Raw genomic sequence first — 19764 nt, forward strand, 5'->3', positions numbered from 1 at the left:
TCCATGAACTGGATCAATTCATCCATCCATCAATATATCCATCAATCTTTTCCATCCATGTATCTTAGATCTATCCATTAGTATATCCACCAATCATCTGCATATCAGTTCATCCAACCATTTATCCATCATCAATGATTATGTACCCATGTATCCATCAATTTATCCATCATCCATTTACATAGCCATCCATCCAACCATTTATCTATCTATCTATCAATCCATCTCCATATCCATTCATTCAACCATCTATCTATCCATCAATCCAAAAATCCATCTAAATATCATCCATCCAACCATCTATCCATTCATCCATGAATCCATCTACATATCCATCCATCCATCCATCCATCCATCCATCCATCCATCCATCCATCCATCCATCCATCCAACTATCTACCCATAAATCCATCTACATATCCATCCATCCATGAACTGGATCAATTCATCCATCCATCAATATATCCATCAATCTTTTCCATCCATGTATCTTAGATCTATCCATTAGTATATCCACCAATCATCTGCATATCAGTTCATCCAACCATTTATCCATCATCAATGATTATGTACCCATGTATCCATCAATTTATCCATCATCCATTTACATAGCCATCCATCCAACCATTTATCTATCTATCTATCAATCCATCTCTATATCCATTCATTCAACCATCTATCTATCCATCAATCCAAAAATCCATCTAAATATCATCCATCCAACCATCTATCCATTCATCCATGAATCCATCTACATATCCATCCATCCATCCATCCATCCATCCATCCATCCATCCATCCATCCATCCATCCATCCATATACTATATTAATTCGCCAATCCATATACCCATCAAACTTATGCATCCACGTATCCATCATTCTATCCATCTGTATATCCATCGTCCATCTAAATATCAATCCATTTAATCATATATGCATAAATCCATTTACATACTGTATAATCCATCCAACCATCTATCCATCCATCAATATACAAATCCATCCACATATCTATCCATCAATCAATCAATCCATAAATTTATCTCCATACCCATCCATCCATTCAACCCTCTATCCATCCATCAATCCATCTACATATTCATCCATCCAACTATCTATCCATTCATACATAAATCCATCTATATTCATCCGTCCCACCATCCATCTATCCAGTCATAAATCTACAAAATCCTCTCCATCTATCCAACCATTTATCCAGCCAATCAATCCATCTACATATCTATCCACCCAGCCATTTATCCATCCATCAATCCATCTACAGATCCATTGATCCAACCATATATCCATCCATTAATCCACAAATCTATCTACATATCCATCCATCCAACCATCTAGCCAACCATCCATCCATGAATCCATCCACATACCCATCCATCCATATACTGTCTCAAGTCATCCATCCATCCAGCCGTGTATCCATCATTCATCTATCCATCCATGAAGTTGAAAAGCATTTTCAACAGAATTTTAAACCTGTAGTATGGTGTCCAGAAAGCAGACTATGGATCTCTGGCTTCTTTATGGTTGGTTAGAGACAAAATGGCTCTGAAAATCACCAAAGTCAGCACAAGCTTCCTTTTTCATAAGGTATCTTAAACTCATGAAGGGCAAATAATTATCAATTAGTCTAGCGTTACAATCCTCCGGCACTCTGTGGAGTGTAAACGAGGCTCAGACACAAAGGTGTGCGGTGTTTAAAGGCCTGCGCTCTGTAGTTTGATAGATTCTGGAGGGTTCACAGGTTCAGTGGAATGGGCCTTATCGCAGCCTGCCAGCTGGACCAGAAAGAAATGACTCAATTTAATATCCATCTCAGCTGCGTGATAATAGGCTCTCTCCTGTCACCGTCCCCCACTCATTAACCCCTTGCAGTCTTTGTCTTTTGAGAGACTCTGAGTTCTTTATATTCTTAGCAGGCATCAGTCTCCTCCCATCATACCTATTTCCATTCATCTTCTGGCAGCTGAAGAGAATATTGTCTTGGCGGTGGGAGAGGAAAAAAAGCGGGGAAAACATTTGGCACACTTCGATTTTGTTGTTTTCCTACTGTGGAACAAATAAGTTAATGTGCTCAGTGTTAGAGGAAGAAATACAGCTTCCGTCTCTTTTTTCAAACCTTGTTTCAAACCATATTTTTTAAAAGATTCAATGTTCAATATAAAATATAGTTGTGTTTGTTTCTGTTCATACTGCATTGATCCTCTTAAAGAGATAGTTCACTCAAAAATGAAAATGTACCCACTATTTTGTCACCTTCAGGTGGTTCCAGATCTTTCTGAGTTTCTTTATTCTATTAAACAAAAAGAAGATATTTTGAAGAAAGATGAAAACCTGTAACCACTGACTTCCATAGTAGAAAAAAATATATAAATAATAACATGTACGTCAATGGTTTCCAGCCTTCTTCAATACATCTTTTTTTTTTCGGTATAACAAACTCAAATGGGTTAGTAGGGTGAGTAAATGATGACAGAAATTTTAGTTTTGGGTAAATTATCACTTTAAAGATACATTACATTACACATTTGTAAATCGCTGGATACTATATTTGCACATTATATGATGTCAATAAGTTTAGTTGCACAAAGCATACACCCATCTGTAAAAATATAATCAATATGTATCCAACCATCCATGAATTCATCCATATGTATTAATCGACTGATCCATTTATTCATCCATCAGTCTGTGCATTTATCTATACAGTATATATTGCCTTTTTATTGAGCTAGCTAATGACATACATTTATTAATTAGCTTATAAATCATAAATGTACCTTACGGAATACCTTCACTGATCCCTCATATCCTTTAAGTCAAATCTCTTACAGCAGAACTCATTTTGTTTCTGAGAAACAACACAATTATGGGGAAACTAAAGCCAAGTTTTAATCTCTTGAAAGAATACTGTTCACTCCAAGGCCATATTTGCAACACCCCTATGCAGATATATCAGGCATCGGTCCAAAAATGGCAAAAATCTTAAATCTTAAAAACTGTTTGCAAAAATTGGCAAATAAATGACATATTTCAAATCAGCAACAAACAGCAACATACTGCACACTTATTTATACACTTATGCATTATGTGCTCAAATGCTTATTTTGCCATTTAAAGTCTGAAAGCCTTATCCCCTCCATTATGCAATAAAAGCAACAAATGCTGAATTCATTCATTGTTAAATGTGTGTATCAGGCATTTAAAGTGAACCTTTTCTATTTGGAACTTTCACATTAGTCGCATGAATGTTGGGATGGACTAACTGACTGTCTGTAATTTATCTCACCTCTCATCTAATTTAACTCACATCTTTTCTTTCAAAAAGGTGGCAGGATTTCTGATCTACACTGGAGCCTGCTTTCAGGGGGTAGTATGATGTTTTCAATAAATTAAATTGAAGTTTATTATAGTTCTTTTCACAATAATTATTGTTTCAAAGCAGTTATACAAAAGGTTTGCATTATTGCATTACAATCAAATTCTGAACTAAGTAACTTGTAACTCAGCTTATTCAACAGTTATATAAATATATATATATAAACATAGTTAACCTGCAGTTATATAGTCTATAGATGATGTCTATGTGTACATGCTCAATGAAGTGTATTTGTGTCATAAGTGTTTGAGTTAAAAAAAATAGTTTTGACCTAAATTTTTAGGACGTGTGCTATACAGCCAGTTTGGACAAAGTTTGCTAATGTTTTTAGCTGAAATAACTACTAGTAAAACAAAGATATAAAACAATGACTACATTTACTCCTTTTATTACAAATTATCATAAGGCAGATTATCATTTGATGAAGCCAACTTCTGCTCAGTTTCTTGTATAATTCTAGTTTACTACATAAAAAAACTTAGTAAACTTGCTCAGTACCTCACCTTGTGAACCTCATAAAACGCTGCTGGACGATAGAGCTAAAACAAGGTAAAAAGGCATAGGGAAATTCATAAAATATATATTTTAATTGTGATTTTTCCAACGCAATCTCACGGCAATTCGTAACTTTTTGATTTAGTGGCTAATTCGTATGAATTCCTATAATCTAGTTCATACTGTACAATTTAGTACGATTTGCTCATTACCCAATGACGGTTGGGATTAGGGGTGGGGTTGGATGCCACACCTCCTTTTTAAAATTGTACATTTTCGTATGACTAAACTCATACGAAGTCGTACGAATTAGCCACTAAACTGACAAAACGTAAAATACATTTGCTTGTGAGATCAGGCTGTCTGTAAACCTTACTGTTGGATTTAAGATAAGTTTTATCAACATTTCAATTTCTTTCTGAAAAAAAACAACAGTGAAGGTTTCTGAGTCTATAAATAGTTCAGGAATATTTAATGAGGAAAACACCGTGCATTTGTTTTCGCATGCTATTTTTCTAAACAACTCACTGCAACAATTGGCATTTCATCACTGTATCGTTTCACACAGCCTAACATAAGTACAAACCACTGCTTTATCCAGAGTTAAAAGTGACCTCAGCCCAGGGTTTATAAAGCCGATAACTCAGGGTTAAGTGCAAAAGCTGTTTTATAGTGGTAGCCCACACAGTTTTAAAAGCATTTCACAGCTGCATTCGCTTTATACGCAGCAGGTCAAAGCTGCGGCTTGTTTACAAACCTGCGCCTGAACAGGCATGAAATATAGGCTACTTGAAATTAATCTTAGTACTCATCAGGCAGAATCTAATCTCAGTGCTGCAGCGCAATCTAAAAAAATCAGAACACTACTAATGTAGTGAATAATTTGTGGAAAGATCAATGAGACCATCAATGACTTTCTCCTCAAAGTATTTGTCTATAGAGACCCTGAGACAGCACCTCCATTAATCACAGGCCGTCTCCTGTCTGCCTTTTTTACATTCAGTTTCTGTTTGGACAAGTGATTAAACATGATTGAAGTTTGCTTGTATGACCAGCATAAACTTCAGGTGATATAGAATATATCAACAAAACCTTTCTCATTCTCACTTTAAGTGATCATTTCAGTAATGATTAAGTCATTTATTTGAAGTTCTAAAACTTTCTGAAGACAAAAAGAGGAAATTACGTGATCAGTTGTTAATCAAACTTCAATCTGGGGATTCCAAAACAATGACAAAGTTTACATGGACATCAGTAATCAAATTATTTGCCTTAATCTGAATGAGACAATATTAGGAATTAAGGAGTTTACATGAGTTGCTTTTTGAATGCTGCTTTCGTGATCCCGATTTACATAATTTAACACATAATTCGATTAGTGTCATTGCGTCACCACGCTCCACATTTCCTCTAGAGTTCAATAATGCAACTAAATTCATCATACTCCATATTTAATTAAATTACTGTTTAGTTTGATCATAACCTTAATCGGATTTAATTAATCATAAATCGCTGTTTACATGGCAGACTCTTAATCGGAATATTGTCATAATCGCATTAAAAATCTGATTATTGGTGTCCATGTAAATGTACTCATTGATGAGTGGCTGTTTAATTTCTCATTATAACATACAGTTGAAACCAAAAGTTTGCATACACTGTATAAAAAGGCACATAACCATTTTAAAAAAGTCAGATGTTAATGTGACTAAACTTTTTCTTTTTTAGGTAGGTTAGGATTATCAAATTTGTTTCTGTTATGCTTAATAGCAGAATATTGAGAGATATATTTTTGAGAAATTGTTTTAAGGGTCACCTATGGTGGAAAATCTACTTTTCAAGCTTGACAGCTATGGGTATTAACATGTACTGGTAGTCACATGTATAATCATATCAACAAGACCAGAGGTGCGCAAAGCAACCGGGAATAAAAGATCTGTTCAGTTCGCTAGGATTATCAATCATCATCAAATGTGATTAAGAGTAAGTTTGACATGTCTAAAATGTTTTAAAACAGTGCACGTGTGTAATGAAGTACAGCAATTTACTTCAGCTTTACTTCATCAGCACAGCCGCGTGTCAGAACAATTATAAGAGAAGACACTTCAATCCCGCAGTGGAGATTAACCTGTATCCTGTCACATTTGCGTGCAAAAAGAGTGCAGAGGTAAACGCCCTCTGTCTGTGTGTGTGGATGTGTGTGTGTGTTTGTGTTACAGTAGTATTTCTCACAAATGCTACATGAAATCTTCTTCCTTTAAGTCTGTCTGTTGTCTGACGCAGCCGAGGGAGGAGATTAATGCACGCAGAAAAGCACGTAGAAAAGATAGGCGGGAAGGACTAGCCTTAAAGGCGCAGTAAAACAAAACAACCCCCTAGTGCAAAATTGTATAAAATAGAATTTTGTATAAGGTATAATGAAAAATCAGATGGGTATTTTAAGCTCAAACGTTACAGACACATTCTGGAGACGCAAAAAAGGGGTAAGCTACGTTTCCTTTAACTTTTCTTAAAGTCAAGTTTACATACAATAAGATCATTATGCCTCTGAAATAGCTTAAATGATGGTGTCAAGGATTTTGGAAGTTGGATAATTGACAACATTTGAGTTAATTGGAAGCACATTTGTAGAATAGTATTTAAGGAAAACCTCAAACACACTGCTTCCTTTTGTGACAACATGGAAAAATCAACCAGCCAGATTCAACAAAAAGAGACAGATTACAATTTGCTAAATTACACTGGGAAAAGGAATAATTTTTGGAGACATGTCCTGTGGTCTGATGGAACTAAGATTTAACTGTTTGGCAATAATGACCAGTGTTAAATTTGGAGGACAAAGGGGAAAGCTTACAAGCTAAGGAACACCATCCCAACTGTGAAGTATGGGGGCGGCAGCATCATGTTGTAGGGCTGTTTTGCTGCAGGAGGGACTGGTCCCCTTCACAGCATAGATGACATCATGAAGAAAGAACATTATGTAGAAATACTGAAGCAACATCTCAAGACATCAATGTGCAAACGTGCTTTAAGGACAACAGAGTGAATGTTTTAGAGAGGTCATCACAAAGCCCTGATCTCAATCCTGTTGAAAATTTGTAGGCAGAGTTAAAAAAGCTTGTGTGAGCAAGACAGCTTACAAATCTGACTCAGTTACAGCAGTTCTGTTAGGAGGAATGGGCCAACTATTGTGAGAAGCTTGTGGAAGGATACCCAAAACATTTGACCAAAGTGATAGTCACATTTTACAATGCTTACTTTGCTAGCTAACATTGTTATTCTTTAAGTGAACAATTAATCTATGTAAGTTAATCCACTGGAAAAAAGACTTTAATAAAAATCTGATATTTGCTTCTGTGTTTAATGGTGGTCCTTCTGTTGATTTCAGTTTGACACACCCCTCTTACTATTAGCTTGCAGCGGGAGATTCCATTTCAGTTGGGTGCAACACATCAACATTCTGAAATAAAAGTCTCAGCAACTTCCAGTTGACACAGTCTTTAAAATATATAAAATTGTCTTTTTTTTACAGGGAGATAAGCTGAAAACAACCTGAAGTTCAATTGACTCAGATGTCAGACAGCGTAAGGCATTCCTGATAAAACTACTCAACCCTTTGAACATGAAATGGTCAGCTCCACATTTAATACCGAGACGGGTTTTTAGGCCTGGAAAAGTCTACCCCTAACATTACCATTACTATTACTAAAAGCCTTCCATCATTTGACAGGGCTGACAGGTGTGGTAAGCCAGAGCCAGTGCAATGGCTAATGTAATTTCATGCTCTGCAGCAAGCTCCATCAAATTCATACATGAATCCACCTTAGAGAGACAGACACCGAGCACACAGACTGTAAAGCATTTCCACATCATATTACAGCATGCTTTCAGAACAGCATAATAGTCCTGAACTCTAACAAACCTCAGTCCGTATGACCTTTCTGGTTTGCCATTTATACTCTATTTTTTAACAGTGTGAGATGTTCTATTTGTTTATATTTCAATGTTTTTTAGTTTAATATCTCTTACATCTTTTTTTACCTTAATCAGTCTCTTTGACTGATTTAAGTTTAGGTCACTTGCAAGGTTAATTTGTCTGAACGAAAGAAATTAAGGCAGCAAGATTTTACTATAAATTAGCTGCCCTAAAAAAAAGCATTTCCTATAAAATAATTAGAAATAGTCATCAAATTATACAGAAAATAAATCTGGCCATATACAGAGATGTGAGAAGTATTTCAGTTTGCAGTATAGTCTACATCATGCTCATTCAAGACTTTAGAATCAGCCAAAAAAGCTTAAGAACTACCCTCATCGGCCACAATATTAGATACACATTTCCAATTGCTCGTTAACTTAATCAGCCAATCAATGGCAGCAACTCAATGCATTTAGGCATGTAGACATGGTCAAGATGACCTGCTGTTGCTTAAACTGAGCATCAGAATGGGGAAGAAAGGTGATTTAAGTGACTTTGATCGTGGCATGGTTGATGGTGCCAGACGGGCCGGTCTGAGTATTTCAGAAACTGCTGATTTACTGGGATTTTCACACACAACCATCTCTAGGGTTTACGGGGAATGGTCCAAAAAGATAAAATATCCAGTGAGCAGCAGTTCTGTGGGCACAAATGCCTTATTGATGCCAGAGGTCAGAGAATAGCCAGACTGATTTCAGCGGATAGAAAGGCAACAGTAACTCAAATAACCTGTTACAACCAAGGTAAGCATCTCTGAATGCACAACACATCAAACCTTGAGGCGGATGGGCTACAGCATAAGAAGACCACACCGGGTGCCACTCCTATCCGCTCGAAGGATTAAGGCAGTTCTGAAGTCAAAATGGGGTCCAACACAGTACTAGTAAAGTGTACATCTTAAAGTGGCCGATGAGTATATACTATACAAGTCACACTGAACACTGATTTTATTTGCATTTGCATATGAGATTTGCATAATTCCTTTTAAAAGCAGATGTTAATCGAGCAAGCACAAAATAAAAAATAATAATAAACCCTCTCCAGTGACTATCGACTCTTAGATTTTGAGGAAATATTCTCTCTTTCCTCAGTCTTACACAGTTCTGGCTTTAAAAATGATGAAGGCACATTCACTTTTTTCTGCTTGCAATGTGGCTGTAAAATTGGATGGTTTATTTTAATGAGCTTTCCAAAGAGTAAGTTCAGTGGGCCCTGGAGTCTGCAGGAGCGAGTTTTATCATGAAATACCACAACAATAATACATTAAGTCTCAGATTAACACTCTCAACTCTAGACACGATGTTCTGAGACTGAATGGCTCTTCAAATTATAGAGGATGGCGACAAATTATAATAGAAATGGAAAGGAAGTGACCAACGAAATCTTGTTCCAAAAACAAAATGTGTTTTTACGTGGCTTCATGTGTAAACGCCACATGCTGATAAAGAACATAATGTGAAAATAACAGCAGCAGCTATGACAAAATGCCAAGGCAACAGCAAGAAACAAATAAAGCAGAGCAGGACTGATGAGGAAAACTTGTTCTTAAAGAAATACTCCCTTTTTTATTTTTATTTTTTACAACTCCACAAGAATTTAAATCCATTTAGTTGGTCTCAAGGTCTGAAAGGAGCACTTTTAATGTAGCTTAGCCTAAATCATTGAATCAGATTGGACCATTAGCATGTTAAAAAATATATATTACTATTTAGAGTTCTGTGATTACATTGTTTACTAAGACCAACAGAAAAAAATAAGTAGCTATTTGCTAGGGGGATATAACTGGATCTGTACTCTCATTTCGGCGTAAAGGAGATTTGCTTCTATTTCATGGCTGCAGCAGGCAAAATTATAATTTTCAGGACTACTTCCTACTAACTGGAGGTGTTGGGGGGTAATTTCAGGTGCTGCATAGTGTGGCACCAAAGAAAAACTTTGAAGAGGTTGTCATAACTGTCCACATTCCTGTTTATCCCGAGATTCTCCCATATTTTCTATTCCGCAAAGATATTTCTACTGTTTCTATGAAAGGTGGCAATAATCATTAAAGAGCCGATCCTCACTATGCCTAACCAATACTGCCTAACCACCAGGGGAAGCCCCTTGCTCTTAAATATAAATCTGTTCTGTGCTTTCATTTTATTCATGCATGAAAACACAAATATTAAAATGGTGGAATTCCCCTCCTTTCCATTACATTCGCTGTTGCCACTCCTAAGCAGTTCTCGAAACAGTCAGTTCATAGTTGTACGTAACTGTCATGCGCCCCATAGTGATAAATAGATGCTGTTTCGAAAACGGAATCTGGACACGTGATTTGAAGCAGATTGAAAGTGGACAGCCGGGTTTTTGGGTGTGTGTTTGAACATAATAATAATAATAATAATAATAATAATAATAATAATAATAATAATAATAATAATAATAATAAGATATAAATGTCAATCTTGGAGGGTTTTTTTTTTAAACACAACAAATGTTGTCTTAAATGAGCATAAAAAGTAAGGAAAGCCTTCGAAAGCTTTCATTATAGATATGTTTAGTTTTAAAGTGACACCTCTGTTATTTAATGTAATCAAACGAAAAATCTAAATGAGAGACTCATTCGCTGCTCTTTAATCAGAATGTTTCAATTATACAGTAAAGAAAGGGTTGATGAGATTTGATAACTTGACTTCTTTATAATAGCTATTAGTTTTATCCCTTATTTTCACATCCAAATGTTGATAGGTATGTATAGTATCTAGTCATACCGACCTATAAAATAGCAGCTTTTCATTTCCCATCTTCCTTAGTACACAATGTAACCACAGATGAAGTGAATGTAGCTTTAAATGGTGTCGTTTCAAATAAGAAAATATTTTTTTATCCTTTTTTATTTATTTTACATTTTATACCAAGATGCTAATGGTTTAATTCAATGATTTATGCTAAGCTTAAAGTGCTCCTGCCAGACCTGGAATGGCTGGAATGTAACCTGGACCTGGAGTGTGGCACCTAACATGCTCTTTGTTACGAGATCTGACTCCTTAGAATTATCATATTTTATCCATAACATACTGAAGAATAGTTCATAGAAGCATTGTTTTACATGTTATTAATAAACAACATGCAAGCTTTTCGACTTTTTTTAGACCCCTGGTGTGATTGCATTACATTAAAGACACAGCAATAGGGTCAGATGCAGAACATTGATGTTATGGCACCAGGACAAACTTTCTGACACCTTCACGGCACTTACGCACATTAAAAATAGATACAGGCCACAACTGAACATGGAGGATGATCACAAGTGGCGTTCTCCAAAATTAAACGATTAATAGATTTGAGCCTATTGGTATGTGTGCACCATAGTGTGCAATGTCTATATATTTATAATCACCTCATAGAATATTGGGGGTTGCGAGTCACTAGCATTGTTATTTTAGGGGTCGCGGGCTGAAAAGTTTGAGAGCCCCTGCCTTAGAGTGTGTAAGTCAAGTTTTAGCTCAAAATATCCCATAAATAATGTTTTATATCTCTATAAACAGTCCCTTTTATGTTTTGATCCTAAGTGTTCCTTTTTGGTGCTGTTGCTTAAATTCAAAGGAGATTGTGCTCCCAGTCCTCTTTTTTAAAAGAAGGTGGAGCTACAAATACCAATGTGTCAGCATAGTGGCTGAATCCAGAACAAGAGTAACATCCTATGCTAATGACGGGGAGGTCGTCACTAGTGGGCGGGACTTCCCACTCCGATGACATGTACAAAGAGAGAATGTCAATCAAAGTGTTTCTGCAGACATCAAGTGTGATTATAAAAGAATAATTAAATAAATAATTACCTTTAGAAGCTGGTTATATTTGCAGACTTTTGCCACATAACTGTGTTTAAACCTCTTATATTATTTTTGCATAATCGGTCACCCTAAACAAATAAGAAAAATCAACTGTTTAACTAGAAAGATGTGTAAAATGTGCCTGTTTCCAAAAAAAGTAGAGTGTTTCTTTAACACACTAGATGTCCATTAAAATAGGGGGAAATGAAAGTCTGGCATTACCCATCAAAGAGATTGATTGATCTGGATAAGTGCATATAGAGAAGTGAAGTCATACACTGAAGAGAAATAAATGGGAAGCTATTGAATAAGGCACTAAAGGAACTGCATGTTTCTGATACATATTGCAGGACAGTGTCAAATCTATAGAGATTGATTAAAAACATGTAGACACATTTCTTTTGGACACAAGCCAGTCTCATGACACAATTTGTGCTTCAGCCATCTACCCGTCACTGCTCATTACTCCATAACAACCTGGCACACATCCGGCAAACAGTTTTTCACAAGACGCTTGACTTTTTATATCTGCGTGGAGGAGGGGTGTGATGGGGTGTAGGTTGTTACATAATTCAATGTGCTGTTTGTTTTTTTTGGCATGTGTTGTACTATGAGTTTCTTGTGTGATTTAGTTTCATGGTTTGAAGAGCATGCATGATAATACAGACATCTACAGTATATAATCTTTATAAGGTAGAACACAGACGGAAATATATTTTTAGAGGGCCAGACATGGCACTTAACAGCACCAAGTTTTTCCAATAAATAACATTGGTCACATTTTACAGTAAGGTTTCATTAGTTAATGTATTCATTACATGTACTAATTATGAACACCACTTGTACAACATTTACTAATGCATTATTAACAGTCAGATTTTTGCTTGTTAACGTTATTTAATGCACTGGGTTAACTAGCAATAATATTGAACAACTGAATTTCTATTACTAGCATTAACATGTACAAATACTGTAACAAATGGATTCGTAATTCGGGTTCATAATTTTTTCATGTTAGTAAATACATTAACTAACATCACAAGTGTATTAGTTAAACTGTTACCATAACATTGATCAATAGTTCATTGATCATTAAAAAAGTTATATTTCTACAAATCGAAGTTTAACACAGAACCTACACAAAATAAAATTCAATTATATTGTATATTGGAATTTAAAATGCGTTACGCAGTTTTAGATATTTTTACACTAATTGTTTATTAATGCATAGATGGATTTGCTCTTCACTGTTTGGACTTTCAGCAGTGGAAATTAAACCACATTGAACTGAACTAAACTGAACCTCAACTCTGAAAACTGGACTCACACAGTTTCAGTTTACTAGAACTTCCATGTTAAGCTGCTTTGACACAATCTGCATTGTAAAAGCGCTATAGAAATAAACATTAATTGAATTGAGCTGAATTACACGAACATGCAGACCCCTGTGACCACTTTGTTATGCACAGCATTTGCATTTTTATTTTGCATCATGTAAATGCAGTTTATTACAAATCTTTATAACAGTAATGTTTCTTAGTGACATTTATACAGTAAAACTATTTAGTGTTTCATAACTCCTTAAAGAAAAATATTTCCATTCATAATTATGAATTGGTAGTGGATTTTATGCTCATTTAATTCATACACTCACAGGCCACTTTATAAGGTACACCTGTCCAACTGCTCGTTAATGCAAATTTCTACTTAGCCAATTACAAGGCTACTCAATGCATTTAGGCATGTAAACTGCTGATCTAGTGGAATTTTCATTCTGTGGGTGCAAATGCCTTATTGATGCCAGAGGTCAGAGGAGAATGGCCAGACTGGTTCAAGCCGATAGAAAGGCAACAGTTACTCAAATAAGTGGTAGCTTGAGGCAGCTGGGGAACAGAACACCAGAAGGCTACTCCTGTCAGCTAAGAACAGGAAACTGAGGCTACAATTTGCACAGGCTCACCAAAATTGGACAAAAGAAGATTGGAAAAATGTTGCCTGGTCTGATGAGTCTCAATTCCATCCCTTTATGAATACAGTGTCCCCATCTTCTGATGGCTACTTCCAGCAAGATAACACGCCATGTCATAAAGTGTGAATTATCTCAGGCTGGTTTTTAGAACATGACAATGAGTTTACTGTGCTCAAATGGCCTCAACAGTCACCAGTTCTCAATCCAATAGAGCACCTTTGGGAAGTGGTGGAATGGGAGATTCATATCTTGTCAATATGGACCAAACCTTCGAGGAATATTTCCAGTACCTTGTTGAATCTATGCCTCAACGGATGAAGACAGTTCTGAATGCAAAATGGGGTCCAACCCGGTACCAGCAAGTGTACCTAATAAAGTGGCCAGTGAGTGTATATGCACGATAAAACATGAGTGAAACAGGTGCACAGTTCTGCAACCTGCGCAACACAAATTGGCCTCTCTATTGCAGTCTGAGGCAATTTGTTTTATTTTTCCATTAACTTTTGACCCATGCAATCACAGTTGATCAATTATCAATCAATCATAACTATTGTTCCTTTAAACAGTTGATTATACTCATACAACAAACTATTAAACAGACACACACACATGCAATCACCCAAGCACGCACACATTCATTTAATAAAACAGAAAAAAATTAAATTAATAAAACGGAAAGAAAAAAGAAAAAGCAATGACAAACTATGACAGAACGATCTGTTATGTTCATCAAAATTATACATTGTTATTAACAATTACGGGTGGCATTGTGGCTCAGTGGTTAGCATGTCTCCTCACAGCGAGAAGGTTGCTGGTTCGAGTACTGGCTTGACCAGTTAATGTTAGTGTGGAGTTTGCATGTTCTCCCCATGTTCGCGTGGGTTTTCCTCAGGGTGCTCCGGTTTCCCCCACAGTCCAAAGACACGCACTAGGTAAACTGAATACATTAAATTGGCCGTAGTGTAAGAGTGTGTGTGTGTGAATATGAGGGTTTATGAGTGTTTCCTAGTACTGGATTGCGGCTGGAAGGGCATTCACTGTGTAAAAATATGTTAGAACAGTTGGCAGTTCATTCCACTGTGGCGATGTCTGAAATAGACACTAAGCCAAAAAAATATAAATAAATGAATGAATGACTGTACAAATTTTACTAACAGTGATACAAAAATAGAAACAAAGAAAATGTTCCACCAGACAGATAAAAACAACAACAAAAATCTTGTATTATACAGTCTATAATTACCCATCTCATGCCAAACAGCTCTTTTAAATCAGTCTTCTTCTTTCCTGTAGGGGAAAGGAGGATCTAAAAAATACTCAGATAGTCAGGCTCTTAAAAGCACTGCGACAGCATTCATTCTTATCAACCCTCTCAGCCCTGCTCCATCTGAACTAAAGTACGCATCTGTTTGTTCACTAAAGTTCACCATCTAAATTGAGGCTCGCTGCAGACACAGATGTAAGATCCACTTTGCTGCATATGTCTGGCATGATTTATGGCCGTCACTTTACTAGCGTTGCCCTCGCCATGCCTGACACCCTTTTCCTCCCTTCTTTACTTCACAATCTGATTTGCTACTTTACAGCTATGAAAAAATCATGAGATGGATCTGACAGAGCCATGCTAGTGCCCTCTACGCAAACACATTACATTGCTGTGTTTGTTGCCAGATTGAAAAGAAGAGAGCGGTTTCTTTTTTTCTTGGCAAGCACTCATGGATACGGGTCATCCTCTAAGATATACCTTTTCCTGACAGGCTGCTGTAAATATCACAGAAGTTTTATCCTGATGGAGAACTCGACTCATTTACAGCACTTGGCACTTTTTGAATAGTTGGGCGACATTTTGACAGTTCTACAGGCAGAGTAGAAATAAATAACACCAAAGTATGGAACGAAACTAATGCACTCGTTGAAGAGACAGCCATTTTTCACTCAACTCGTGGGAGAGGAGATAAAAAATGCAATCATTTGTCCATCATGTTGAGTTATGAAGTGCAAACAGTAACTCTACCCCATTGCTTTCCTCTGAATTAAAAATAAAATCTATATTTTATCACCAAAATGTTTTTGAGTTCTGAGACAAACTAATAAGTGAGAATCAGCAATCAAACACATTTCAAATGGTGATGACAGCTTCAAAGAACTGCTGCTTCTGGGAACAATCCAACTTTTGGACTTATACCCATACAGTCCATTTCAATATAAACTCTTTGACTTTTTCAATAATATACACACACTATTACAGTATTCCATTTCTTTAAAAAACAAGCATCTATTTTTGTTATTTTTTTAATATTTGTTATATGATAGTTTAAGCTTTTTAATTTAATTTGTTTTAATTCTGAACATGATTTTAATATTGTTTTGTGTCCCACTTAATTTTAAGTGGCCTTTACTAATATCTACTTTCAAAATACAAACTATATGTACTTGTAATTAACATTTTGTTACAATGTACTTATTCTCTATATACAATTTTTTAAATCATACTTATATGCATGTAACCACATATGTGATTAATTTCTGTAACTATGTCTATAATTACACGGTTAATCATCTCTTACACCTTTAAACCTACTCATACCACCAGACCTGTCACTAGCCATACCCTTATAGCACCTCAAGACCACCGGAAGTGTTCTGGAATATATTATGAACACAGTAAATACACTGTATTTATATTTTGATGTACAGTTGAAGTCAGAATTATTAACCCCCCTTTGATTTTTTTTTTCTTTTTAAAATATTTCCCAAATGATGTTTAACAGAGCAAGGCAGTTTTCACAGTATGTCTAATAATATTTATTCTTCTGGAATAGGTCTTACTTATTTTATTTTGGCTAGAATAAAAGTCATTGTCATTTTTTAAAGCCATTTTAAGGCCATAATTATTAGCCCCTTTAAGGAATGCACGTTTTTTTTGATAATCTACAGTATCGTTATACAATAACTTGCCTAATTACCCTAACCTGTTAACCTAATTACCCTAGTTAAGCCTTTAAATGTAACTTTAATCTGTATAGAAGTGTCTTGAAAAATATCTAGTCAAATATTATTTACAGTCATCATGGCAAAGATAAAATAAATCAGTTACTAGAAATTAGTTATAAAAACTATTATGTTTAGAAATGTGTTGAAAAAATCTTTTCCCCGTTATACAGAAATTGAGGAAAAAATAAACATGGGGGGCTAATAATAATTTAGGGCTAATAATTCTGACTTCAACTGTACATACACAGTAGTTAAGGACATTTAATAAAAAGCGGGACGTTGTTTGGTTATATACAATTTTATTTTATTATATTTCATTTTTTATTATTACAGTTTCAGTACGCAAAGTTTAAATTTTATAGTTTTAGGGGGATTAAAGTACCTAAAACATTTTACACATTGTATTTTGACCTTTCGATTAAATTTTAACAGCTCTTTGGTGGCCACAATTTCACAATTGTGTTAAAAACGGTTGTCACAAACATGTATTACATTTTTAGTCTATTAGCAAAAATAAGTTCTTGATCAATAAAACAGCACTGGCGGACTACACTAAAAATAATCATACATTGGATTTACAACACTTTTTAAGGTAACTGGTTGCAAACAGTTTTTATGGGCTGAAATTAAACAAACTAAATAAATGTAGTAATGTTCTACCTAATTTGTTTCTTTCAATTTAGCATAAATTGTGTGCAACCAGTTATCTTAGTAATCTCTATCTATAGTAAATCTAATTAATATTTTTTTAATGTGTACTGTGTGTGTGCAGGTGCATACATACCTGACAAAAGTCTTGTCACCTATCCAAGTTTTAGGAACAACGAATAATAACTTGACTTCTAGTTGATCATTTGGTATCAAAAGCCTCTAGATTATGCTTAGTTTACCAAAATAAAATATGATCGTGCCTTTATTTTTAATTAATTAATTAGGACAGTAAGGTCTGAATTTACTTTAACAAAATAAAAATAAAAATGTACAGTATAGAATATAAAGTCATAGTGCAGTGGAAAAAGAATGAATATTGTGTATGACTCCCATGAGCTTGAGCGACTGTATCCATACATCTCTGCAATGACTAAAATATCTTAATAATAAAGTCATCTGGAATTGCAAAGAAAGCGTTCTTGCAGGACTCCCAGAGTTTATCAAAACTCTTTGGATTTATCTTCAATGCCTCTTCCTTCATCTTACCCCAGACATGCTCAATAATTTTCACCTCTAGTGATTGGGCTAGCCAATCCTGGATCTCCTTGACTTTCTTTGCTTTAAGGAACTTTCATGTGCAGGCTGAAGTATGAGAAGGAGCTCTATCATGCTGTAAAATATGTCCTCTCCTGTGATTTGTAATTTAATGGGCAGCAACAATTCTTCACAAATTCAGCTTGAAATCTTGATACCCCAGGCTATTGATGTTGCCATCCACTCTGCAGATCTCTTGCATGCTCCCATACTGAATGTAACCCCAAACCATGATTTTTCCTTCACCAAAAATGACTTGAGTATTTGTAATGATTGGGATGCAGTTCAACAGATGATTCATCAGAAAAATCTGCCACTTTTTCAAATGATTAACTAGTCAAGTTATTATGCTCTTACAACCAAACTGACGACAAGACTTTTGTCAGGTAATGTAGTTTTTCTTAATTACTTAGTTAAAAGTGCCATTACAAACCTGGCATGCACAGTACAGTTTTTCGCAGATTTGTGTGAAAAGGAATCATTTTAACATTTCGCCTTTGCAAATATAAAATTGCAAAGTAATAATTTGTTGGTACATCATTATTGTGTAAGCACATTCATAAACAACACAGATATGTCATGTTTACAAACATAGCCAAAAATGCGTAATATTTCTTGTGTGTGTGTGTGTGTGTGTGTGTGTGTGTGTGTGTGTGTGTGTGTGTGTGTGTGTGTCTGTGGTTGTGTGTGTGTGGTATAGAATAAACGAGTTGAGATTTGTTAAATCCTTCAGAGAACTAAAACAGCACATAAAAATCGGTTCTTAGCAAACTGCCCCTTAAATATCTTTTAAAAAAAAACTGACTAAAACATACCCATTTGTGTTTGAGTGAGATAGATGGACCTGGTTGTGCTTGTTTTGTTCTCACACATGGTGGTCTGGCCCAACAGGCTCTGCGGGATTCCTGTTTGCTTGTGATTATCAAAGCTGGATTTTCCCTTCAGCTCCATCAGAAAGCAGGACAAAACTTCCACCATCGTCAGACAGAGATCATCACTTTCCACCAAAACTCTCTGGCATTCCTCTCGGCCAGATGCAGAAACTCCAGCTCTGCTCTTCCAGATGCACTTTTCCTATCTGAAAAGAGCAACAGCACATACTGTATTTTAGGACACCCAACTTCTTATCTAAATAAACAAGCACAACGACATCAGCATAAACCAGCATTTTCATGCAAATAGAGACTGTTTTTAGTTTGGAGAAGCGAGGGAAATTAGGAAGGGAAGTGTCGCTCTAACTGTCTGACCTTGTGAAAAGCTCTTGATGTGCTATCACAGAAGTGGGTCATCTTGCTCATTTTTCAGTTTTCGGCTTGTGTAATGTTTCTGTGACACTGAATAATGTGTCTGTTTGTGGGAAAGAAGACTATGAGGGTATTTCTTTTTCTTTTGTAGGGCCTAAATTGATTTCCCGAGGCACTACCAACGCAAGAGAAAAAAAATTCTAGCGGGGTATTATGAATTTAGTGAAATTTGAAGGTCATGTTATTTTTTTTGCCTTTTTTGCCTGGCTTGAAGCAATTGTGATTCGCTAAATTTAACATGCAGTACACAGTAGGAAGAAAATGTAGGAGTCTAAAAACTTGTCACAGTGACCTGAAATGCTGAGAAAACCGCATTTAAAGTGCTTCTAAATTGATATATTTACAGTAAGGGATTGACAAAATGTTTTAAAGAGGAATAATTAATTTGAACTACACAAAATCAACAATGTTTTGGAAAGATCCATCTGAAGTACACTCAAACAAATTAATCACGATGAACTTTATCATTAAATGTTTGTAACCTTTCGATTTAATTTATTTTGTCAGTTTTTTAAAATGCATGTTATCAGATTCCTTCCCAGCAGGCACAAAATGTCAACATGAC

The 19764-nt window shown here is 35.6% G+C and overlaps 1 protein-coding gene and 1 long non-coding RNA gene across 6 annotated transcripts in view; one reads left to right on the plus strand and one right to left on the minus strand.

Moving 5' to 3' along the window:
* The window catches only part of gria1a (glutamate receptor, ionotropic, AMPA 1a), a 382253-nt gene that overhangs the window by 195625 nt on the left and 166864 nt on the right, over window positions 1-19764 (minus strand). For all 5 annotated transcript variants that reach the window (XR_015506947.1, XM_087280929.1, XM_087280930.1 and 2 more), the window contains one exon: window positions 18711-18973. Coding sequence is in view for 4 of the 5 variants with exons in the window: in XM_087280929.1 (XP_087137055.1) it covers window positions 18711-18873 (163 nt within the window). In the remaining variant the exon portion in view is untranslated. The remainder of the gene's footprint in view (window positions 1-18710; window positions 18974-19764) is intronic.
* LOC147840849 (uncharacterized) lies at window positions 16003-18808 on the plus strand. Its single transcript, XR_015507761.1, has 3 exons — window positions 16003-16921; window positions 17083-17167; window positions 17243-18808. It is a non-coding gene; the product is annotated as an uncharacterized LOC147840849 (long non-coding RNA).

The sequence above is a fragment of the Danio rerio genome, chromosome 14 (assembly GCF_052040795.2).
Source record: "Danio rerio strain M-AB ecotype USA chromosome 14, GRCz13ab, whole genome shotgun sequence".
Classification (NCBI taxonomy): domain Eukaryota; kingdom Metazoa; phylum Chordata; class Actinopteri; order Cypriniformes; family Danionidae; genus Danio; species Danio rerio.